Consider the following 27,066-nt stretch of genomic DNA (forward strand, 5'->3'; position numbering starts at 1 on the left):
CAACGTATGTTCGTTCCAGCATTTTTTTTTTTTCCAATACAGAGCAGCCACGTCAATGTTAAAAATTTTCTGCGTTGAATAGCCACCTTAATCAATAATTTTTTACAAACGCATCACAAAATTTCTCTGCAGCTGCAGAATCAGCACTGGCAAGTTCACCGCATACTTTAACATTGTGGAAACCAGCACGATGCTTCAGCCTATTAAACCACTATTAAAGTATTGCGTAAGTCGGGGAGTTCCTGTATAAGTATAAAATTGAGTTAAAAAGCTAAAATAATACCAATTGAATCTAGTTAAAAGAAAAACTAATGAAAGTTTGAATTAAAAAAGAAGGCAAAATACAGTATGAAATTTAAACAGAGTAACTTTAGATAATGGAATAAAGTCAGGTTAATGCCAACTTACTGTTTGCTTACACTGTAATCAGCGAAGATAGCTATGTGTGTGTGGTGATTACAGAGCAATGTCAGAAATCCAAAGATGAAAGCTGATAGTGCTCTGTACAGTATATTTATATCAGTTAAAGTAATGCCGAGTGAGGGGGGGGGGAGCTAAACTCGTACCATAGTCAGTCCGCAGATGGCCATTTTTGTAGAACATTTCTGGTTGCCCTTGAAACCATGACCCTATCTCAGAAATGAGGAGAAATCCATCCAAGGACTGACTATGGTATGGGTTTAGTAACCCCGATAACCCGAGCACAACTATATTACCCTTCTTCCAATTGCTTTCTACCGTCCTTAATTACTACAATTATTTCTCATGCATGATGAGGCTGGCCGAAAGCAATATCAAGATGATATTCCTCTGCTATCGCTCCTTTTTTATTCTTAAACAAAGCTTAGTGTCTTTTCTACACTACCTTGTTTGTCATTGATTCTCCCTTTTCTGGCACTTGGCCTCATTTGTTTAATTGCTTACTTCTCCGTCACATGGGTATGGTTCACTTTGACGATTTCACACCTTTTCTCCCCCCCCCCTCACTCGGGGTTACGTCAACTGATATAAATATACTGTACAGAGAACTATAGGCTTTCATCTTTGGGTCTCCAATGTTACTCTGTAATCACCACACGTAGCTAACTGCACCAATTCCAGTCTAAGCAAACAGTAAGTTTGAATTAACCTGACTTTATTCCGTTATCTAAAGTCACTCTGTTTAAATTTCATATATTTTGCCTTCTTTTTGAATTCAAACTTTCATTCATTTTTCCTTTAACAAGATTAATTTGGCATTATTTTAGCTTTTTAACTCTATTTTATACTTATACAAAGTATATTTATTTTTATTTATGATTGAATTTTATTCTTTCCTTTTTGGTCTGTCAGCTATGATGTACATGTGCAAAACAGAAAACAGAGACCCTGCTTACTGCGGCGGCTCCTATGGTTTTGGCTGCTGACCCTATGAAGAAGTAGGTAAAGCCGTAGGACCCGCCTCAAGTCAATAAAAGATTAAAAAAGAACCTCAACTGTGGCCTTCTAGTTTCATGAGAAGCAGGCGAGGAGTCATTTTGGCAAGATTCTGAATTGGTCATTCATATATAACTCATCTGTTCTTGCTTATGGGAGAGAATCCTCCTCAATGTTCCTTCTGCCAATCCCAATTAACAATCAAACATATTCTCGTAGAGTGTCCTCAATATTCAAGTATCCGGAAATCCAGTTTTCCCTCTCTAGCTAACTTTCAGGAACCTTTAATTTTACAGGCGCCTCCATAGCCAGGTGGGAAGGAGCAGCAGTGCGTAGCACATGCTTCTTGATCAGACCGGGGTTGAGCCCGTCACCACCAAAGGTCAGGGAATGATCACCGCATATCCCGGAGCAATATGGCCTTAGTTGCTAATGCTCCTAAAAACCAAATAACAAACAAACAAACCTTTAATTTTACAGCACATACTTGGCAATTGCACAGATTTCAAAACTCTCTTTCAATACTTGACATGCATAAATATATATAATCTTTTCTGATAACTATCATGCTGTCACAAATCACTATGACGCTCTTTTACAGATGCATTTTTGGCATATTTAATGAAATTGTTTCATTTGATAGAGTCGATAGCTTGTGTTAGTACAGTGTTAGACATCATCCATAATGGATAGTTTACTCGAATATTGTATTATAATTAATGCAACTCAGTTACACTTTCGAAGGTTAATAATGGCAGATAAGAATTAAAAAGCTAAATGTCTGGACGCAGTACGAAGACTACAAATGTAAAAAAACTACTGAATTTGAAAATTAAATTAGACATTTTGAAGCGAATCGATTCCGGCCAATGACAAGCAGATGTGTGCCATAATTTAGGACTGGCAAGTTTAACTGTAAGAACAATTATAAAAAATAAAGAATTTCAGCAGCGGAAAAGACAGCTGTTCCACTGCAAGCAACTAGGGCTAGGCCGGCTATTAGGATTGAAATGGATAGACTTTCACTAATTTTATTGAAGATAATATCCAATGCAGAATTCAGTTAAGTTAAATATTATATAAAAAAAACAAAAGAGAGAGCCAATATGATGATCTGAAGAAAACTCACCTAAAAAAAAAAAAAGTGGAACCATTTAAAACTAGTAAGGGCTGGTTGAATAGATTTAAAATCCAGGGAGAAGCCACAAGTACAGATCAAGGAGCCGAAACTTTCAAAAAAGAACTTGTTATAATTATTGAAGAGGGGTTATACAATAGGGGTTATGTGTTATACTTCTCAACAAGTTTTTAACATAGATGAAGCAGGATTTTTTTTAAAGGAATGCCTAAAAGAAGTTTCATATCAAAAGAAGAAAACAACATTCCAGGTTTCAAAGTGGCGAAGGATCAGTTGACTTTATTGTTGGGTGGTAAAGCTGTGGGGGATTTAAAATTAAAACTCCTTTTAGTTTACCAGAAAGAGGGCCAAAGTATAACTCAAAATCGACATATTTTTCATGATTAAATTCATCAATTTAATTAAATCAATTTAGATCAATTAAATTCATGATTTTAATTGGAATTTTAAGTTTAATTTTGATATGTAAGTAGTTACCACATAATTATATATGTATGTAATGCAGAATATTTTGTATGTACAAATATTTGAATATTAAATATTTTGACTGACATTTATGCATCTTTTCACTACCGTTTATTATTGATTAGGAAATATCCTATAGCAACTCACACACACATATCTTACCTTATGGGAATGCAGCGCTCTCTTAGCGCTCTGTTTTTCCCGGAACGAATTATCAGGGTTAAGCGGGGGTCACCTGTATAAAATATTTAGTCATCAGTTAATGACGAACAGGCACAATATGGCCCAGGAGGCCCTTGTGCTAAAAAAATCTAGCACAACAACAATTAGGACCCACTACTTTAGGGTACCACGTTATTATCATTATTATTTTTATGTTAATCTAATTTAATTTCAGGTTATCTGCTTTTTACCTTGCTGACATACATATATATATATATATATATATAATAAATTTAATGATATTAAAAAAAACAAAAAAAAAAGACAGCTTAATATTAAACCTTATTCTGTAATTTCAATTATTCTGAACCATACTAATTCAGTAAAGGTAATGGTACAAGGCAATTTTTTTTAAACTGTACTGTTCTTCTGTGATGGATTTGTAGACTTCTTTAATCTATTGTTGCAGATGATTTGTATTAGAATTTTTTACAATGTAAATTTGCAACTTTAGGTACCCCCAAAAAGAATCAAATGTATTTAAATCTAGTGATCTTGGAGCCCATCTACTGGTCCCCCCTTACCAATCCATCATTCGGGAATTAATTTAGAATTAAAACTAATTTAATTTAAATAAATCAATGGGGAACCCAACATATAATGCAGAGATCCATATTTATCTAGGAATCCCTAGAGTATTAGCTCTTTTCTACATAGCCCCAAGCCAGAGTTCTGTATAAACTTCCAGAAGCCATTTTTGTAGAACATTTCTGGTTGCCCTTGAAACCATGACCGTCTCAGAAATGGAAAAAAAAAAAAAAAAAAAAAGAAGAAAAAACCTTATGGGACAAAGTTGGGAGAATATTGTAGATGGGGCAATTTCAAAGGCACACCGGCTTTCCATCAATGAGACAAGTGAATTGCAAAATAGGGGCTTTGTCACTGAATAGCAGAATGGCTTTGATCAGCATCCTTTGATGTTCTTCATCACTGTAGTCACAGCAGTGACTTCAATGATGAAGAATATTCTTCATTCATCTCCTCTCAGTTATTACTGAGAGGAAATATAAGGGATGATCTTGTCTTACCAATACTGGTGACCCCCCACCCCCCCGCTGCTTAATGCTGATAAAACAGAATTCCTGAAAAACAGAGCGCTAAGTGAATCAGCACTAGGCGAGCGCCATATTCCCATAAGGTAACATGTATTTGTGAGTTGCGGTCTATTCCATAGGATATTTTCTAATCAATAATAAATGGTAAAAATATGCACCAATGTTGGTTAAAAATATTTAATATTCAAATTTTTGTACATATATAATTATGTAGTAATTTACTAAAATCATGAATTTATTAATCTGATGGCCCTGTGCTCTCGAGTTTTTGTATCTTTGGACTGAAAACTGTGTCGAGTTTGGGTTGTGCTTTGGCCCTCTTCCTCTCGTACAACATCATGTAGGGATTCATTTCTTTCTTCAAATTTCTTATTACCTTGGCACTCGTTCCATGTCAGGATCGTTCTCCCGGAAATAATAATATTTTTTCGAAGTGTTCAAAAGCTTCACTAAGTCCTTTTGCAGTCAGTGACTACATCGATTCTTCATCTGTACATCATCTCCCTCTTGTTTTTTTATCATTTCCATTAGTTCTTCATTAGAGAGTCCATCCCTCTCATTGTCGACCATCTCTTGTACGTCGTCATCGTTAATTTCGTGTAATCCTGCTTCTTTTCCGAGCTCAACAATTTGCATTTTAACATTTTCAACGGAATCATCAGGTTCCTGGTAATGCTTTTGCAATTCTTCCAAACTCCATTCATGGTTTTGTGATTCACTTCATCCCAGGCACTTGAAATGTTGTAGACAGTGGTTTTAATGTTATAGGATTTCCAAAACTCCTTTAAGCTCTGTAAATTTTCAGTGTTGATGGCTTTAATAGCTTGGGAAAAGGTGTTCCTTATGTAGTACGCTTTGAATGTGGCAATTACTCCTTAGTCCATTGGTTGGATCAGAGACATAGTGTTTGGAGGCATGTAAAAAACTTTTATGTGATTGTTCAAATCTTCTAAGCTCTCTTTTCTTGGGTGTCCTAGCACGTTGTCCATGATCAGAATTGCTTTATAACCAATGTTATTTTTTGCACAATGTCTTTCCACTGCAAGACAGAAGAACTCAGCGTAGCAATCAATGAAAAGCGGCATGGTTACCCAAGCCTTTTTATTAGCCTTCCAGATGTAGGTAGGGGTAGAATTCCTTTTAGCCTGGTCTGCACTTGTTAACAGGAGAGACTGCTTCTACAGGGATGGGATACACTTAAATAGAAAGGGTGCAAGAATATTTGCTGTTGCTATCGAGGCAGTGTTAGGTGGGTCAGAAAACTGCTAGCTTGGGGGGATACAAGGATTAATAGATTAACAGTAGCCACTGGCAAAGGTGAAAGTGATTCTTGCACTGCTTCTATTGGAATGAGCAGCAGCCTGTAAAACAAGATGTAGGGTATTTCAGAGACTGCTGGTAGTCATTGAGGTACAAGTAAACACATGGGTTGTGTTAAGGTAGCTAAGAATAGGAACACGTGCATGTATACTTGCGTATACACCAATGCTAGGAGTTTGGTAAATAAATTTGATGAAGTTGGGGTATTGCTCAAAACATCAAAGGCAGGTATTGGGATATCAGAGATGTGGTGTCACACAGATATAATGGATGCAGAAATGGAATTTGGGGAGTACAATGTGTACAGGAAGTATGGATAGGAAGGGAGGAGGGGTTATGCTATTAGTTAAGAAACATAAAATCCAAGGAAGTGAAGCCAGTCGACATCGCTGGACAGTGCAGTGTCGAGTCAGTTTGGTGTGACATAAGCACTGTGAGATCAAAATTGAGAGTAGGAGTGTGTTATAAGCCTAATGACTCTGGTGAGTATAATAAGAAACTGTACAGGGAAATAGAGTGGGCCAGTAAATCAGAGAGTCTTATAATTGGGAATTTTAATTTCCCAGATGTTGACTGGAATTTGTGGGTTGGTCACTCAACACTAGAAAGGCTTTTGTGGATTTATTGGATGATTGTTTTCTACATCAGTATGTTTGGGAGGCAACTAGAAGGAGTAATACTCTTGATCTGATTATCAGTAGTGATTCTTCATGCAATAAGAATCTGCAGATAAAGGAACCACTAGGTGGCAGTGATCACAGTGTGCTGAAGTGGGATTTACTCAAAGAGGTAAACTACCATCAGGGTAAAGGGAAGGGTTTTTGCTTTCGTAAAGGCAACTACGGTGAGACAGTATCTAAATTCTATACGGTGGAACCAACTGATGATGTTACCAACAGCAAATTCAAAATGGGAAGCATTCAAAGAATTTATCTTGGAAGCTACTAGGCTTTACATACCAACTAAGAAATATTGTTCAAGGTTTAGGCCTAAATGGATGTCAGATGAACTAATGAGACATATGACAGAGAAGAAAAATGCATGGGATACATATAAATTAATGGGTGACATGAAAGCCTATGATAGATATAAGCTGGTCTGTAACCAAGTCACAAAGGAGATTAGGCAGGCACAGGCAGATTATGAGAAATCTTTAATTTATGAGAAAAATTATGAGAAAGCTTTTCCAAATCCTCGATTTCAGTTTTAAGGCATTTTAGCCTTGCACTTCATGTCCTTGATTTTTAAGTCCTTTAACTCCATTTCAAATTGTGCTTCATGTGGGCTAAAAATTAAAGAGCCACAGGTTGGCAACCCCTGTTGTATAATAAGATCAAGAAACTATTAGAAATTATAAACTTCTTATCCAAAAAAAAAAAAAATAAAAAATATTTCCCAACTAATACAGCCAAAAACTGGCTGTGAAGAACTTTTTCTATGAAGAATGTAAAAGAATCTATGAAGAACTTTTTTACCACTAAACCTTTTCAATTGAAAATAATTAATGGAAATCAAAAGTGAACATCATACTAGAGGAATATTAAAATTCACACTTATAATAATTTAATAATTTTTTGTTTTCTGTTTTTACTGTTTTGTTTTGTGCATAAATATACTGGAATATATTTCTGCACAAAATACAGGCAACCCCCATATAACACTGTACTTCTACAACACTGTTTTGCTCTAACACAATTGATGAATTGCAGCAATTCTCACACGACACAGTACTTATATAACATAGTTTCGCTCTAACACAAGAGAATTGTGGCAAACCTTGCATAATATGGTATTTTGAAGCTTTTGTGCAGGGGGAAAAAAAAAAAAATTCTGCTGTTATGTTGGATGTAATTTTTCAACATTTCCATTCCTTTTTGTGAATCCTCGCTTTTGGCTCGCTAGTCTTTATGCAAAAAAAAAAAATTGAGAAATTCCCGTATTTTATTTTATTTTGTAATAAAACTTTTAAATCTAGATTTAAAAGTTTCTATCGAATAGTCATCCAAACGTTGAAGTAATGTTTCTACCACCTAATACAACTTCTTTATTGAAGTTGTATTCATTACATCAGAAAATTACACTGGAATAATTTTTTTTCTAAAATCCATTGTATATTACAATGGATTTTGGAAAAAAATTGATTCCGAACCTATTGAAGTGATGGAGGCATGGAAACATTTTTCAATTGTGGACTGTACTGGAATCATAGTTTTATTGCTCAAAGTAAAACCATCAACATGTACATGTTGGAAAAATGTATAGCCAGAGTTAGTTAATTCGGGAAATATGGTCGAACTGGCAGAAAATGGAATCGGTGCAATAGTAGAACTGGCTAAGTCGGTGGGAAGGGAAGGTTTTGATGATATGATTGCTGAAGATGTTCAAGAATTACTAGTAGAAAAAAAGGCTGGAAAAGTGGATTTGGTGGAAATGGCATCGGAGGTAAACCAAATCAATTCAGAGTGTGATATAGTGTAGATGAAAATTCTGAACTTCCAAAATTTACACTAAAAAGCATACGAAAAGGCATAAACTTATCCGACCAATTAGAACCTTATTTTTTGAATGCAGATCCTTCTACTAAAAGGAGCACAAAGTTCAAAAGGGAGCTTCAAAAATGCTTAGCTCCATACCATGAAATTTACAAAGATCTATCAAGCAAAAGCAAACAAACCCAAGTTTACTGATTTTTTAAAGAGAGCAGAAAATACATGAAATCTGGATGCTGCAGAAGAAAGTTCAGAAGGTGAAGATATTCTGCAACAGAGAAAACATTCTTGTTTGATTGTGCTTAGCAGCAATGAAGAGGAAGAAAATTAAATGAATGTACATTATCTGACATATACATATCATCGTTTGTAAAACATTTCTTCAGTTATTACTATTTTTAATAAAAATTAAGTTTCCAATAGTTATAAAAAATGGTGTAATTTTGTTAGTTCTTGGAACATAACCCCCTATTTATACTAATTCTTAGTCCCATATAACACGGTTTCGCACTACACAAGATTTTATTGTTATACAAAGGTTACCTGTATACAAACTAGACAGTTAAATATCATTATTACTGTAATTTTATAAAACTACAGTAATGATATGTACATTACTGAAATTTCATAAAAATAATGCAGATCTTTAACTATGACCAACTTTTGAGTTTCAAAAAAATTGGTAATCAGGCATTTGTAAACAGCAGAAAAGAGATTTTTGGACCAAAATAAGCAAAAAAAAAAAAAAAAAAAAACCCAGAATTTTCAGAAAAAGCAGGTTTTTTATTTTTTTTTATTTCACTAACAAAATACACAATTTATATTAAAATGTATAAAGGTTTGTTTACCAGCTTTCAAACATTAATATTTGATGTTCCAACTTTCAAACATAAGTTGATGTCTAATTTATTCTATTAGACATCAACTGATTTTGACTGCTTTCAGAAAGATACTATTGCAGACTTTGCCTTCCTCAGAAATGTTGAGTCAAAGTTTGGTAAAAAACAAAAATAATAATAATGCTGCTGTGACTTTGCTGACAACAGCATTTGTCAAATCTCTCAATCATTTTAAAATTTGATCCACATCATCAAAAAATAACCTGTGTGACCTTTGTATGTGTTTTTGACTGCCATGTCTTTTTTGACCTCAGTGACATTTTTCATCGGGAACTTTGAACCATAGTCTTTAAGTCATATCCATACACCAGAACTCATCACCTGTTATAATTTTTGTTAAAAATGCAGGAACTGACATACTTACTTGACAAACTCAGATAAAATCTGGACCTAATACGGTTATTGATCTGAAAATGCAGGGAACAAACTTGGCATTTACTCATCTCGTGTTCAAATCCTCAGTAAAAAAAGGCATGAACCAAACAGAATGAAAGAGATGTCTTAGCTGCATTTTTCAAATAATAAGAAATCAATCTGATCATTTTGGAACATTGGCAGGTGACTATTTCTTTCTTCACCTTCAAACAAAAAATATTTCTGTGCAAAACTTTTGTGATGAAAACTTTTTTTGCCACATCATGTTTTTAAATTGTAACAAGCACTTCATGTGTGATCATAACTGACTTTCCAAGTTTACAACAAAATTTAACAATGTTCACATGTTATTCAATTTTTTTTTAAATTTTCAGTTAAACACAAAAAAATGTTCACTCAAAGCAGCTTTCTGCCAGACTGACACACGATTTAATGTTTGTGCACATGCTCAAAAGATGATGTAAGCTCAGCTCACAATCTTTCAGATACCACCATGTGTTCAAGAATTAAGATCATTCATCAAACTTTTTAATCAAACATTCTGTACGTGTGGATAAACACACACACACAATATTTATCAGAATATTTTGTAATATTCCGATATTCATGCAGATTGCATGAATCAAAATTTTGATTGCTGTGCATTTTTTTATCTTGGTAGCAGCTCATGCTGCTATTTCAGCATTCTGTTTGACAAATGCTTCAACTGGAATTGAAAATATTTCCATACAAGATTACAGTTCTGCAGTTCTGCACAAAAATCACATAGAACTACTTCATCACACTAGCAGAGATGAGTAGTGTTACACAACACCTGTATGCTTCAGAATTATTTTCTACTGCAGAACACAGTAACTCAGCTTCCTGTCAACACCCAATGGTTTATACAAAACAGAGCCATGCTACAGCCAGCATTGCATTGGTTTTTTGCACACTGCTTTTGGCCCTCACATATTGTCATACTATTATCCTGATCATCACAATGATGGATATTTTTGGCTACCTTCTAGTCCACATTGAAACCATGTGATCTTTTTGGTAAGTTCTCTTGAAAGAAGTTGTTCACACACGAAATCTACAGACTTATGTAACTGAGATCATTACTATTCAGTTGTGTCATGAATTGACAAAGATGTATGTTGGTCACAGCATTATAAATATTGGCCTTAGAATCTGATTAGATATTAGCATTAATAGAGGCATATGATTCAAGAAAGCAAGTCATATGGCATCAGCCAATAAAAAAAAAAAAAAAAAACCCTTCCCATTTCACCCATCCATTCACTCCAAAAGTTTGTCTAGTTCAGCCTTGATTTTATTTAAGCTGTCAACTTCCACAATGCCAAATAGAAGTTTGTTACAGCAATCAACTACCCACTGACTAAAGGCAAATTTTTGCACATCTATTCTACAACTTGACGACATTGTAGAATAGATATGCAAAAATTTGGAACAAAATGGAACAAATGTATTGAAGTTCAGGGAAGTTAAATTGAAAAATAAAAAAAGATTTTTGCCTCTATCTCATTTCCTTCATAGGTAGGTAGATTTTTTTTAATTTAAACAAATTAAAATGTTCTCAGCTGAAATATGAAAAAAAAAAAAAAAAAAAAAAGGTCCAAATGGCAAATAGCCTAAAAGTAAAAGTAAGTGATATAGACCTTGGTGCTTTTTAACTGAAACACTGTATAAAAAAAAATATGCATACATGCTTATTGTAAAATTTGGAATAAATCTGAAAATGAAAATAAGTAATAGTAACTAATATACATTTTTTTATTTATTTAAAAAAAAAAAAGATTTATAGACAAAAGCAGAAATATGCATGCACATGCAATTTTATTTCAGTATCAAAATTTCAGTATCATTTTTAGTAAAGTTTTATTTACTAAAAATGGAAAAGACTAACAGTTTCGTGTTCATCTTATGTATATAATGTTTTTTTTTTTTTTTTTGAATCAATAAAAATTTATATTTTTGAAAGTAACATAAAATGCCACATTTTTTTATAATTTTATAAATTTTTTAATTGAAAAATTAAAAAAGTATAAAATTACACTGAAAAAAGTATTGCAATCAATTAATAAAAGATCACATATTGGTATACTCCACAAAGAATTCAAAAAAACCAAAACCTTTTTTTTTTTTTGTACATGTACTTGGCTCATTATAATCTATGTTGCTCATCCACCATAAAAAAGGAAAACAACCAAGCACACAAATCAAAAACTTTTTTTTCAAGAAATAAAAAAAAAAAGAAAGTTTAGTGTCTCACAGATGTTTAAATAGTAGTTAGAGACATGGTGTCACACAGACATGAGCAGAACTGGAATTTGGGGAGTACAATGTGCACAGAATGACAGTTCAGGAAGGGAGGAGAGGTTATGTAATTAGTTAAGAAACACATAAAATCTAAGGAAGTGCATCGAATTGATGTGGGTGGACAATGCAATGTTTGGGGTGACATAAGTGCTGGGAAAGGAAAAATGAGAGTACTAATAAATCTGATGAGTATAATGACCAATTGGGCAGAGAAAGAGAGTGGGCCAGTAAATTAGTGTCTTATAATGGGGGATTTTAATTTCCCGGATATTCACTGGAATTTGTGGGTTGGTCACTCACACACTAGCAAGGCTTTTGGGGATTTATTGGATGATTGTTTTCTACAGCAGCATGTTCGGGAGGCAACTAGAGGGAGTAATACTCTTGATCTGATTATCAGTAGTGATTCTTCATGCATCAAGAATCTGCAGATAAAGGAACCACTAGGTGGCAGTGATCACAATGTGCTGAAGTGGGATTTACTGAAAGAGGTAACTACCATCAAGGGTAAAGGGAAGGGTTTTTGCTTTCGTAAAGGTAACTCCGGTGGTCTGAGACATTATTTAAATTCTATACGGTGGAACCAACTGATGATGTTACCAACAGCAAATTCAAAATTCCCATTTTGAATATGCTGTTGGTAACAAAGAATTAATCTTGGAAGCTACTAGGCTTTTCATACCAACAAAGAAATATTGCTCATGATTTAGGTCTATATGGATGTCAGATGAATTAATCAGACATGTGACACAGAAGCCTATGATAGATATAAGCTGGTCTGTAACCAAGTTACAAAGGAGGTTAGGCAGGCGAAGGCAGATTACAAGAAATCTTTGGCAAAGGATGCAAAGAAAAACAGCAAAGAGTTCTTTACTTATGTAAACTCTAGAAGGAAGGGGATGAATCAGATTGGTCCACTTGATATCGATGGTTCAACTGTTGTAATCCTGCTCAGGTAGCTAACAAACTTAATGAATATTTTGCATCGACATTCACACATGAGGAGTTATTCAGGGAGGGGAATGCCAGAGGCGTATGCAACTCTGGCAGTAAGCTAGATAATCTTTTAATAACTTAGAGTAAAGTGGAGGAGAAATTGTTGAAGATAAACAAAAGAAAGGCACCTGGGGTGGATGGAATCAATCCAGTTATATTAAAGGAGGCGGCAAAGGAAGTAAGAAAACCCTTAGCCATAATTATGAGAGGTTCCCTGGACTGGAGATGTGCAAATGTGACCCCAATCCACAAAGGAGGATCAAAGGGAGACACAGGTAATTACAGACTTGTTAGTTTAACTTCTGTTCAAAGGAAATTAATGGAGGCACTGGTTAAAGAAGCATTACAGGATCATCTAGACAAGACTTCAGTTATAGCTCGGACACAGCATGTGTTTGTTAAGGGGAAGTCTTGTCTGACTAATTTGATTGGATACTATGATGTAGTCACAAAGGAACTGGATGCAAAGAATAATTTTGATATCGTATATTTGGATCTTAGAAAAGCCTTTAATACTGTTGCACATGGAAGACTGCTGCACAAATTGGAGCAGTGTTGCATTGGAGGCAAATTGCTGCTATGGATAAAGGGATGGTTGAGAGGGAGAAGACAGAGAGTGGTAATCAATGGACACTGCTTTCCCTGGACTAATGTTATTAGCGGAGTCACTCAGGGTTCAGTGTTGGGTCCATTATTTTTTTCTTTATTTATAAGTGATATTGATGATGGTATATCAGGCTTAATGTCCAAGTTTGCAGATGATACGAAGGTTGGCAGGGTTGTTAATGACACTAATGACAGTACACTGCTGCAACAGGATCTAGAAAAGTTGAGCAGATGGGCTGAGAGGTGGCAAATGAAGTTTAACATTGACAAAAATAAAGTACTACATAATGGGAAGCAGTAATCCCAGAGTAATGAATCAACTCTGTGGTACCACACTGACAGTGTTAGAGAATGAAAACAATCTTGGGATAATTGTGCAGGCAGATATGAAGTTTTCTGAACAGTGCAGACGGTCTGCAAGAGTAGTTCATGGTGTCTTGTCATTGATATACAGGAATTTTTCTAGTAGGGATAAGGAGGTCATTATCCCTTTGTATAAGGCAATGGTCAGGCCTTGAGTACTGTATACAGGTCTGGAGGCCTAATTTTAAGAAGAATGTAGAGCTGTTGGAACGAGTACAGAGAATAGCAACAAGATTAGTGAATGGAATAAAGGGTTGCTCTTACAAAGAAAGGCTTAAGTTTTGCAAATTACAGTGTCTGGAGACTAGGCACCTGTGAGGTGATCTGGTTGAGGTGTATAAAGCCTTGAATGGTTTGAGCATGCTCAATGCTGATGGGATTCTTCCTCTTTCTCAGAATAATCGCCAGAGAAGGCATAAATTCAAATTGAGGAAAGACAGTTGTAGGATAGATGTGCGGAAGTTTGCCTTTAGCCAGCAGGTGGTTGATTGCTGGAACAAACTTCCATCTGTCGTTATAGAAGTTGATAGCTTAAAAAGATTCAAGGCAGAACTTGACAGACATTTGGAGCGAGTGGATGGGTGAAATAAGGGCGTTTTTTTTTTTTTTTTTTTTTTGGCTAATGCTATATAATCTTGCTTTCTTGCATCATGTGCTAATGCTAATGCCAAAATTGGAATAAGCAAATCATTTACATGATTAATCTCAATATTTCGTTTAATCAATAAAAGAATAAGAGCAAGTTTGTGATAATACTGGAATACTACACAAAAAAAGTATGCAAAAAGAACAAAATGTATCTGCTTTCACAACTGCTATCAAAGGGAATGACATAAATGAAAGGACAGAAAAAATATGAGTGAAGACCCCCTCCCCAGTACACTTAACCCATACCCAGTTATTTTGTTTCATATCTAGCACAGATGTGTCAATTGTTCTTTTTAGGTTTTAAGCCCAAATGTGAATAAATATTTACACCCATAGCAGACAATAATGCAGTAAAACATATGAGATGACTTGCATGAAGTGCACCATTTGTGAAACTACAATTTTTGTTTTATTTTTATGGCAATATTTCTTAATTTTTAACACAATTAATTATGCATATCAAAAATAAAAACAATACTTGAGAATCACTGAAACTAACATTTATATTTCTCTGACAGATATTTCAATTTTAAAATGTAGTGGGTTTGGGTGCACTTTATGAGAGGGTGTGCTTGATTGAGGATTAATGTCCTCATGCAAGGACATTAATTACCTTCACATGTTAATTTTAAGAGTGGAGATCCTCGGGGTTCAGTGCTGAGATGCTTACTGTTTTCAATATTTATCAACAATATTGATATAGGCAGAATTTACTGTCTAAGTCTGTTAATCATACAATGGTTGTAAGTTAACGACAGTAATCAGGTTATGCTTCTCCAACATGACCTGTATAAATTAGTCAGATGGGTGGCAAAACAGCAATAAGGTTCAAAAGTGGTGATAAAAGTGGTGTCTGGAAAGATCCAGGAAACAATAACACAGAATAACATACAAACTCAAGGTAGTAGACAATGAAGGACCTCTGTAACTGTATGGTCCAACAAAGTTTTCTGAGCTGTCCAGCTCAGAGAACTTCATGACAGCTTCTACAACAGTGACAGTTCATATAGTTCTGTCAATGATATAGAGGAATATTTCCTGCAGGGACAAAGATTAGTTAAAAAATAACCAATGGCTTTTATACATTTATCCTGTAAATATCAATGAATAAGCCACACTGTACTATACAGGGTGTTTCAGTTAAACGTTTCAGAACTTCTAAGAGGGGTAGGGTACATCCTGACAACGAAATCATATAGCAATGTGGGGTCGGAAATGCTTTCCTGAAGCGGTGTTGTACACAGAAGCACCATAAAAAGAAAAGAGACCGTAAGTGAGAAATCGTTTTAATAATACATGAAAAGAAGCAAAAGGTACATGGATTAAAGTAAGTATTCGAAGTTTCTTCAACCTCGTATTGCTTTCGCACAGTGGTACCTTGGAAAATGTGCTACAAATCCCCTTTTTTCTGCTGAAGTGTTGTTTTCCGATGAGGCATCCTTCACAAGGGAAGGAATTTTCAACACGCATAACGACCATATCTGGGCGGTCGAGAACCCGCATGCAATACGACGTTGTGCAGCACAGATTCGATTTTCGGTCAATGTATGGGCCGGTATTATGGGAGATCACCTCATCGGACCTTACCTGTTACCGTGTCGTCTAACCGGACCTATCTACTTGATCTTTCTGCAGCAAGTATTGCCACAACTTTTGAAAGATGAACAGATTTCTGCATCGACGCAACAGACAATGTGGTTCCAACACGATGGAGCCCTTGCCCATTATAGCGGAGATGTTCATAACTACCTGGATGTCACATTTGGTCAACAGTGGATCAGACGTGGTGGTCCCGTGCGTTGGCCTGCTCAGTCACCCGACCTATCATGTCTTGATTTTTATTTCTGGGGTCATATGAAATCGCTAGTTTATGACACCCCTGTTGACAATGCCGAGGAGCTGGTTGCAAGAATCGCAGTAGCTGCCGAAGAAATTCGAAATTCGCCTGGAGTATTCCAGAATGTTCGGATGTCCATGCATCGGAGATGTGAGGCGTGCATTGTAGCCCGTGGAAGAAACTTCGAACACTTACTTTAATCCATGTACCTTTTGCTTCTTTTCATGTATTATTAAAACGATTTCTCACTTACGGTCTCTTTTCTTTTTATGGTGCTTCTGTGTACAACACCACTTCAGGAAAGCATTTCCGACCCCACATTGCTATATGATTTCGAGTTGTCAGGATGTACCCTACCCCTCTTAGAAGTTCTGAAACGTTTAACTGAAACACCCTGTATACATTTGGCAGCCTCATTTTAGGAAGGAAGTTTATCTATTCAAAAGAGCAACAAGATTAGTCAATGAGGTTTAATTATATACATAAAAGGCATATAATTCTCTTCCCAGCTTAAGAAAGACTCGAGTTCTGTAAATTGCAGTATCTGAAAAGTAGGCACCTGCATGGGTATCTGACTGAAGAATTTAAGGTTTTAAATGGATTGATAAAACTAAATGCATACAGTAATACCCCGAAGTTACGCGATAGGTGGGTCCGACGAAAATCGCATAAGTCGAATTCGCGTAAGTCGGGGTAAAACTTTGCATATAAATACATATAAATTTTGCTTAATTGGGACCAAGGACTAACAAAAACACTAGTTTAGAAGAAAAATATTAATAAAATTGCAGTTCTTTATACATATTAATACAAAATATATATTAAAAAAATAAATGACTTACTTAAAAAAGTTATTTCGATGTCGATGGCTTCATAAAATCTAACAAATTCGTCTGACGACACAGCGCCTTCTTTTTTTCACGCAGAATTTCTTCGTAGCAAGCTAATAATTTTTTTATTCCTTGCTTTGTAACTGTAACGCGTTCTTCGTTGGAGTCTATGTTTTCTAAAATTTTTAAGCCCTTTTCAATTGAGCTGAGACCTTCTGTCAAGTTTGCAATTGTCATGTGCTTTTCTGGTGGAACTGGGTCTGAAGTGTCGAATTCAGTTACGTTTTGCTCACGCATCTCTATGAGCTCATTCATTGTCAGCTCCTGACTATGTGAATCCAACAGCTCGTTGACATCATCACCATCGACTTCCAAATCTAATTGCCTGGCAAGATTAACAACTTCTTCTATCACATGAGCGACATGATCGGTTTCTGGCGTTGTTTTCGTCTCGTTTTTGAAAAAAAATGGACAAAGTTTCTTCCAGACACCATTCAATGTTTTTTTGTGAATTTCATTCCAAGATTCTCCAATGATTCTTACGGCATCTAAAACATTGAATTGTTTCCAAAAGTCTTTAACAGACATATCACTATTTTGTCTCATAGCTTCATTCAGACGTGCAAACGAACGCCTCGTGTAGTAGGCCTTGAATGTTTTGATGACTCCCTGGTCCATCGGTTGAAGCAAGCTGGTTGTGTTTGGAGGCAAAAACACAACTTTCACACGTGGGTCGAAATTAATTAGGGTGGCAGGAGGGTGACCGGGTGCATTGTCAATAAGAAGCATCACTTTAAATGGAATCTGTTTAGATTTGCAATAACGTTCGACTTCTGGTATGAAGTGATGACCAAACCAGTCCTCAAAAACGGAAGCTGTCACCCAAGCTTTATGATTTGACTTCCAAATCACTGGTAAACTAATTTTAGATATGTTTTTTAAAACTCTTGGGTTTTCGGAGCGATAAATTAAGAGAGGTTTTAACTTGAAGTCACCAGCTGCATTCCCGCCAAGCATCACTGTCAATCGGTCTTTGGAAACCTTAAAGCCTGGAAAGCTTTTTTCTTCACGCGCGATAAAAGTTCTTTTAGGCATCTTCTTCCAGAACAGGCCAGTCTCATCCACGTTAAATACGGTTTCACTGCTATAGCCACCTTCTTCTATCATAGCCTTGAGTGTCTCAGGAAAAGAAGACGCAGCTTCTTTATCGGCACTTGCTGCCTCTCCACTCTCCGCGATACTGTGCCAGTTACAGCGAGTTTTAAATCGGTTGAACCAACCGTTACTAGCTACAAAGTTTTCATCTTTGTCCGCCTCCTCAGCTTCTTCTTTCAACCTCTCAAAAATCAGCTTAGCTTGATAGCACACAGTGTTCTGATCGACTGGACAATTCTTCACTTTTACTTGATTATCACACCATAATTTCAGCATTGTTTCCATCTCAGCAATAATACCATGACGTTTACGAATTATGCTTGAGTTCAAGGATTGAGCATTTTTCACCGCTTCGAGAATTCTTTCTTTATCTTTTATGATTGTTCTTACTGTGGATTCCGGTAGCTCAAACTTCTTTGCCAATTCACAAATTTTCATTCTGCTATCAAAATCCTTGATAATGTTAAGTTTACATTCCAAAGATATCGTTTTCCTTTTCCTACTAGGTGCAGGAGAATCAGATTTACTTCGTTTGAACGACATAGTTTTTTAAGGGTTTAGAAAACTTTCGTCGATCGTAGAATCGTATGTAATTGTGCACGTAGAGTTCGCACGAAACACGTCCAATGCATATCACAGCAAGTGAAACACTGAGGGTCGTTTTTCATATGCCATCGATACAGTCAGTCCTCGTATAGAACGATAGTGTTAATTGTGTTCCTATAAACCCTCGTGCAATAAACAACAGGCCCTATGGGAAAAATCGGGTTAGGTGCCGACCACCCAAGATTGAACACACATTTTATTGCTTTTCTTTTTCTCTCTGAGTGTGCAGTGTCGTTACCAGGACGCTTCCTTTTCACACCTTTACTCGTTTTTAGGGAATAAAGCACAATTACAAAACGAGGAGGCACCCTTGATACGCATAAGCTGCGCGCATGTAGCAACTGAATAAACAACACCATAAAGGCAGAGATACACTATTAACACCTCACATTTCTAGGGGGTTACTACCATAAAACAATAAAAATCCAGTTGTGTTTCTGCTAGTGGAATCTGTTATAAACTGGTAGTAAACTCGATCTAATTGCATACCGATAGCTGGAATTGTGTTGGTTTTTACGTTATTATGGTGAAATGTGTTTCCCCTTCACTGATATAAAAAACATAAAAGCAGCAAAGTTGAATTTTGTTCATCTTTGGCTCTCACTCTCCGCCGTCCCACCGTATATCGATAACATATGAAAACGACCTTGAAGATAGTGGGCGGCAGCGTTGCCAAACGAAAAAATCAAGAACCGCGTAACTCCGAGTTCGCGTAAGTCGGGGTATTACTGTATTAAACTAAATGCTAATGATATACTAATTCTTTCTGGGGATGACAATGCACAAGAGGAAATAAATTTCAAATTGGAAAAACTTTGTTGCAGTGCATGCAGAAATTTTTTTTCAGCTAGAGATTAACTGATTATCAGAATAAGCTTCCATCTGGTGTTGTGAAAGTGGGTAGTTCGAATAAATCTAAGCCTTCGGTGACCAGAGTAAATCTGACAGACCCATGCATTTACATTTTTGTTTGTCCATTTCGTGCAGAATTTTGTTGGTAATCCTGGTTCCTTCCAACCTACCTTTCCCTTGGCACTATCAATTGGCTGAAACTGGACTTTGATTTTAGAAATATACTGGTAATTTCTTTATTACAATCTGTGAGACCCAGCTTGGAGAGTGACATCATGTAAAAGCGAAGGAATTGCTTATTGTAATTTGAATGTGTTAGATTTTTAAATGATGTAATTCTCTGGCAACTGTCTTCACTTTAATACACTGTAGTAGAAGAAATGTAAAAAATATCTATGTGACACATTCTGCAATGATTGGTATTGCCTGCATGGAATACAAAAACTCTGTGAATTGAAGTATAACATTTTTTAAGTACTTTTGTGTTTTTAACAATACAAACTATTTTCAGAAATTTCAATTTTTTTTTTCTTTCCATTACATTACCATGAATATACATTTTTTTTTTTTTTAATTTATTTGTTTTATTTATATTGAACATTTTTTGTTCACTCATGGGACTGACAGAGCCAACCAATTTAGTGATGGGAGTTTCTCTGCACAAATTATTAGAAAAGAATGGCAAATGAAGTGTGTGTGTGTTTCTGGCTAATGCTTTATGCTATGTCAGATGTGTCCAACCCATGGCTAGCCCATAACCATGTGGGGTAGCCTTGAGTGTTATGCATGCCCCAACTCCCAGTTTAAAACTGTGTCAAAAATTGTTTCACATTGACTTCTGAAAATGTCTAGTTTTGGTAGTATTCAATTTTTCTGTATTGCTTTCTTATGGTTCCTGAGGCTGTTGTAGACATTTTTTCAGGTATGCTAAGCTGTGCTTAGTAGATGATTCTCATAAACTGGCGCAATATAACCACTTTGTTTATTGGAGGCTTGTAGTGGTGGAACCCATATTTAGTTTCCAGAGCAAAGCTCTGGCAAACCCTCCCCATCTCTTCCATCATGCAGTATGATTGATGTCTTTTGAGGTTATGATGAACATCATGGCGAGATCCAATCTTCCTTACATTTCGAGGATACAGATCTAAATGCTGTTCACAGGCCAACTATTAGATAGCACACTGGACAGAACCTACTGGTAACTCTCTAGGAGGCATCTGAATGAGCTAGTGTACAATCTTGCTACCAGATAGTGACTGGAGGGAGTCCGAGTAGTGTGTAAGTAGGGAGGGGGGCATTGTCGGGGCCATGTTATGTCAAAGAGCAGGGTATATTCTTACCATGTGTAAGCCATATCCAAAAATTTCATTACTTCATACAGCATGTTCCCCCTCCACGTTTTCTTACAACTGAAATTTATCCATGAATTGTCAAACCAATAGAACAAACTTATCTACGAAAAGATCTAAAACTCCCAAACACTTCCTTCTTTATTTCACAAATATACATGGTCTCAGTTCTAATCTCAATGATGTCCATTTCCACTTAGTCTGCCAAACCCCATATACTTTATCTGACAGAATCAGAGTTATCAGTTAATTCAACCATTGCTCATCTCAGTTTTCTGAATTATTCACTGTATGATTCCTTTCTCTTCAAAGACGGTACTTGTGCATATGTCCACTCTGACATTCCCTGTCAGAGACTTAGTAATTTGGAATCTCCTCTTTTTGATCTTCTCTGACTTAAAATCTCTCTACCACATTCTGTCAAATGCATCCGTTGCCTCTGTCATTCTCCCAACTCTACTAATCACTTGGAACTCTTTGACTTCCTCTCTTTGAAACCTGACTTTCTCCAGTCCAACTTTCCTAACAGTGAGATAATTTTCCTTGGTGATTTTAATGTTCACAACTCCAGCTGGCTTCCATTTTCTAGTCACACAGAACCAGCTGGTCAAGATGCTGCGGCTTTTGCAATTGCTTATGACCTCTCACAGATTGTTAATTTACCTACAGAATACCAGACAATCCTAATCATGCAGCCAACACATTTGTACAAACAACCCCCTCTAAGTACATGGTCAAGGTGAGTGGCCCTCTAGGTACCCCAAATCACAACTTGGTGATGGTCATTTCTCCAATAGAGCCTTTCTCTCGTGGCCATTCTCATCCTCGTGATGTTTGGCATCACAAGAATGCAAAGTGGGATGATCTGTGAGATTTCTTTTCTTCTTTTTCTTGGTTGGATTATGTTTCAAATCTTCCAACGTCAACGTTTGTCAGACAGTGCCAGTGAAATTATTCTTGTAGGGATGGAATCCTTTATTCCACACTCCACCTTAAAATCTCATCCTTTATCTAAACCTTGCTTTTCCAATAAATATGATAAGACTATTCAAGAGAAGAATGTTGTATATCGCAATTGGCTTGTTTTCAAATAATCATATCCAGCTAGTTCCTAAAATCCCTTCTATCCAATTATCATCCAATTGCACTTACTTCTACTCTTTCTAAAGTAATGGAGAAATCAATTAACTGCCAACTCGTAAACTATATAGAAACCTTCCATCTGATCAACGATTGCCAGCATGGATTCAGACAGTATTGATCCACTGGTAATATTCTGGCTTATGTTAACCATATATGGACAAATTCAATGAAAAGTTTGGTGAAACTCAAACAGTTACTCTTTCCATTTCAAAGGCTTGATCGTGTTTGGCATAAAGGTCTTCTAAATAAGCTTCCATCTTATGGTTTGCCAACTGTTTTTTGTAATTGGGTATCCAGTTTTTTCTATTACCACTCACTGCAGGTGATTGTAAAATGGCTGTTTGTTTGTTATTTGGTTTTTAGGAGCATTAGCAACTAAGGCCATGTTGCTAAGGGGATATGCAGTGGTCATTCCCTGACCTTCCCACATCCTCCCTATTTGGTGGCTCGAACCCGGTCTAATCAAAAAGCGTGTGCTACGCACTGCTGCTCCTGCCCACCTGGCTATGGAGGTGCCGTTATACATGGCTCTCTGTCTTCTAACTTCTCCACTAAGGCTGGTGTTCCCCAAGGTTCAGTTCTTTCTCCCACTCTTTTCCAGCTGTATATTAATGAGACCTCCTTATTGGCTGGAAATCCTATCCATAGTTTTGCTAACGATAGCACATTGCATTCCACTTTCCAGTTTGAGAAACCTTGCCCTGCACAAACAGCCTCAACTTCTTGAATATCCACTACCAATTCCTTAAGTGCTGATCTCCAGATAATTCTCCAGTGGGGCAAAAATAACATAGTTGATTTCAATAGTTCTAAAACTCAGTCCTGTCTTATATTCCGCAAAAAGGACTCTTCTGCTCCTATGGTTATCTTTGATGACAATTCAATTTGTAGGCAGATCATATATCTTTATTGGGGGATTTCCGACTTCTTATCTCTCTCTCTTGGCATAAGCTCATTACAAATATTGCTTCCTCTGCATCTAAAAAAACCGAGTTTTCCTATCGCTCTCGGCATTACTTTTCTTCCAAATAGCTGTTCACTCTGTACAAATCGCAAATTTGCCCTACCATGGAATATTGTTCCAACATCTGGGGAAGTGCCATCAAAACCTTTCTAAGGCTTCTAGATTCCATTCAAAAGAAGGTAGTTAGGTTAATTAATTACTCATCTCTAAAAGAGTCTCTCCACTCTGAAGTTCTGTTGCCTTTACTGTAGATACTTTCATGGACACTGTTCTTCTGAATTGGCTTCTATAATTCCTGCTCTCTCTCTTCCAAAGCAGTTCAAACATGTGCCACAACCTCACAACTTTTACTGTCCAACTTCAGACTCACAGAACCAACTTTTCTTCCTCTTATTCATTCAACTTCCAATTTCTGGAACAACTTTTCTTCACACGTATTTCCTGAAAACTACAATCTACAGAAGTTCAAGTCAAATGTCTTCTTTCATCTTCTCACCCTTCAACCCATGCATGGTACTAAGTACTATAGGTTCTAATACCTCTCGTGTTAGGTGCAATATAGCCAAAGCAGCTGTTGCACCACAAAACCACAAACAACCTCTCGTGTTTGGAATTTTCGTAAAAAAAAAAAAAAAAAATTACATTTCATGATTTCAACTATACTATCTTTCTCAGTACTTATGTTATTATAACCACAAAATAAGAATGTTATTAGTGTCATGTAATAATTGCTGGATTTTTATATTTAATTGTTAAATGCAAAAAAGTATACTGTAAATATGAAAGTTAATAACGAAAGTTGAATTTTATTTTGAAAAATGCATAATTAGTGGCAAGGCACTGTTCTTGCAACTAATGTGCCCACAACTTCAACATTTTAATTATTTTGGCACCTAACCAAAAATATTTGGACACTCCCCTTTCGTTTTGACAATGGTTTTACATAAACACATTCAAATGCTGCCATCCTCTTTTATAACTTGAAAGCAGTATACGTAGCTATAGTGTGTGTGTGAAGATTGAAACAGTATGATGAAAACCAAGTAATACATTTGTGTGTGTTATTTTAAATGACCTTGAAAAACAAATAAACATACATACCACACAAAACCCATAAATGAAAAAAGTAAATTTACATTTGTACACTGGAAAGGATTAATGGTGTAAAAAGCAGACGGCTTACTCTGGGTAGAACTAAAGATTTAATGGGAAATAGGACAGCAAGAAAGAAAATAGAGGAGTGGGTGATAGTCCAAAAGGATTGATATGTACTATTATAGTGACAGTTTTCTATGATGATAATGATAATTATGCCCTTTTTTTTTTTTTTTTAGTCTTTTTTGCTGTCTTATTTTTTAAACTTAAGGCTCAGAATGTGATGCATGTAAAAGTGTCTCTGGGTGAGCAATATAGCCAAGTGGTCAAAAGCAAGGAGTGCAGTAGTGCATGCACATTTTAGAAGACCATGGATCAAGCATGCTGACTGCTAAATACAATGAATATAAACATTATGGTTAATGAATGTATCCATTAACAGAGAATAAAGAACATGTTATAACTGAGGTAGCGACAATGTTGCTTTGCTACTCTACTGGAATATTACATAATCCTTTAAAGTATTTGAAGAAATGCACTTCACTACAAGGAAAATTATACAGCATTAGGTTTAAAAAAATCTAAGTTTTTAGATTGTCTAATCTAGTTATTCAAATCTTGCTAAATTTGAGATTCTACCATATATATATATATATATATAAAATATTAAATCAATATATATATGTATATATATATATATTAGTTAGTTATTATTTATTTATTTGGTTTTTTTTTAGGAGAATTAACAACTAAGGCCATATTGCTCCAGGATATGCGGTGGTCATTCCCTGACCTTTCCACATCCTCCATATTTGGTGGTGATGGGCTCGAACCCCGGTCTAATCAAGAAGCGTGTGCTACGCACTGCTGCTCCTTCCCACCTGGCTACGGAGACACCTTATATATATATAATATTAAATCTATATATATATATATATATATATATATATAATATTAAATCAATATTCAAAATGTGCTTGTCATCCTAATGGTATTTGTCCTTTTTCATAGTATACTACATTGCAGTGGATTATAATCGCTACTTTTATTTTAAAAGTAATTACTGCATGGTGCTTAGGCAGATTTTAATCTTACCTGTCGATACTCTCTTGTTCTCAATAACTTCATTTTGATGCACTGGTTTTACACTAACACATTTAATGCTGCCATCCCCTTTTATAACCTGAAAGTAGAACATGTAGGTATAGCTATACAGATAGAACAGCAATGTATATTTATACAAAGTTGTATTTATATATTTATACAAGGTTGTTATATCATTGTGAGCATATGTGTATGTACATGGTTTACACACACAACACATTTAAGTAATACTGGGAAATTATAAATTTATTCTGAGGTTTTCTGCAGCTATTTATATTAAAAATATATAAATAAATAATAATAATAAAATAAAAAAAATTGGCAGCACACTTTGTTTCACATGCATTCTAAATTTCAGATACCAATTTAACATAATATACTGTTTCCAAAGTAACATGCTATGAGAAAGGATTTTGTTATATTACTAAAGCTATTCAAAGCATTAATGTGCTGTTACTATTTTGTGGCTTAAGTGTTTCCTACTTTCAATTTCAATAATAATGTTTCTGTTTTGGCTATTAGACATTAACATAATGAATGAACTTTTACTACATTCGACTTTTGGCATTTGTAGTGAGCAGATGTGTCTGCTCATAGTGTATCTAGGAAGTGCAGGGATAGCATAGTGATTAGAGAGGATTAGATTAGGATTAAGGAGGTTAGATAAATTAATAATTTAACTATATAATATTGGTATAAATACACCACAGTTTACCCATAAATTTAACTACGTAAGTAGTGTAACGGCATTGTTTGATTTTATCTCATATTGTGACTACCTTCAATAACGAGATACCAGGTATTGCGCTTCGCAAACATGATGGCATGTCTGCATTATCAGGGTACCTGCCCGCTCACTGATGAGTGAGCCAACAAGCTCCGAAATGCGTCTGGGTGATGGCGCCTACTGAGAATAAATAACAGTCTCCTCTACTAGAGAAGCGTTATTTTTTCGAAGTAGTGCAATATCTGGTATCTCATTGTTAAAGGTAGCCACAATATGAGATAAAATCAAACAATGCTATTACACTACTTATGCAGTTAAATTTATGAGTAAACTATGGTGTATTTACACCGTTATTATATAGTTAATTTCACCCATAACATATGCTTTGTGCATTTAGTCTTCAAAATATTAATAATTTAAATAATTTATAACTTAAATAAATAACAATTTATTTAATATTTATAAAATTTCTTTAATATTTATTTATTTAATTTTTATAATATTATAAATATAATTTTTTTAAAAGTTACTTTCTGTGATATTTAGTAAATTTAACATGGTTGTGACAAGATTCACCTTGAACACTTCATCAGAGGGTATCATGACTCAGACACAGATAGCCAATGGCAATTTCCATGGGGGAACCATGATTTCATTGTTTGCAGAACCTGTGGCATATATACTAAGGTCGACCTAGTGGATAATGAGCTCTCACCTGGCAATTCTTTTCTTTGTCAGTTGTATCGAGTGTACTGATCTAAAGTTAAAACTTGGTGCATTGCTAGAATTTGAGCCACTGAAAAAATGGATGCTTGCCTAGGGAGTAATCTACCAAGTGATACTCTCCCGATTTGGGCTCCAGAGCAGAATAAGTGCAAACTGCTCTGGTTCAGAAGGACTTAGTTCTATTAGGAGACTCCAATGTCGGGGAAATGAGAAATATTTTTTGTAATAAGGAAAGGTGGACTAGAACCAGGGTATGTCTGCAGGGAGCAATAATTAATGATGTCACCAACAGATTGTCAGATTTTAAGGGGGATAGAGAGAATATTATTCATGTTGGGACTAATGATATTAAGCAAACACAATC

The 27,066-nt window shown here is 35.6% G+C and overlaps 1 protein-coding gene across 1 annotated transcript in view; it reads right to left on the reverse strand.

Moving 5' to 3' along the window:
• The window catches only part of LOC150085666 (uncharacterized), an 88,363-nt gene that overhangs the window by 11,453 nt on the left and 49,844 nt on the right, over positions 1-27,066 (reverse strand). Inside the window, exon 2 of the mRNA XM_090373431.1 lies at positions 25,241-25,328. Coding sequence (XP_090229557.1) covers positions 25,241-25,328 — 88 coding nt within the window. The remainder of the gene's footprint in view (positions 1-25,240; positions 25,329-27,066) is intronic.

Source organism: Mastigoproctus giganteus, chromosome 5 (genome assembly GCF_048544385.1).
Source record: "Mastigoproctus giganteus isolate SK-2022 chromosome 5, ASM4854438v1, whole genome shotgun sequence".
NCBI lineage: Eukaryota > Metazoa > Arthropoda > Arachnida > Uropygi > Thelyphonidae > Mastigoproctus > Mastigoproctus giganteus.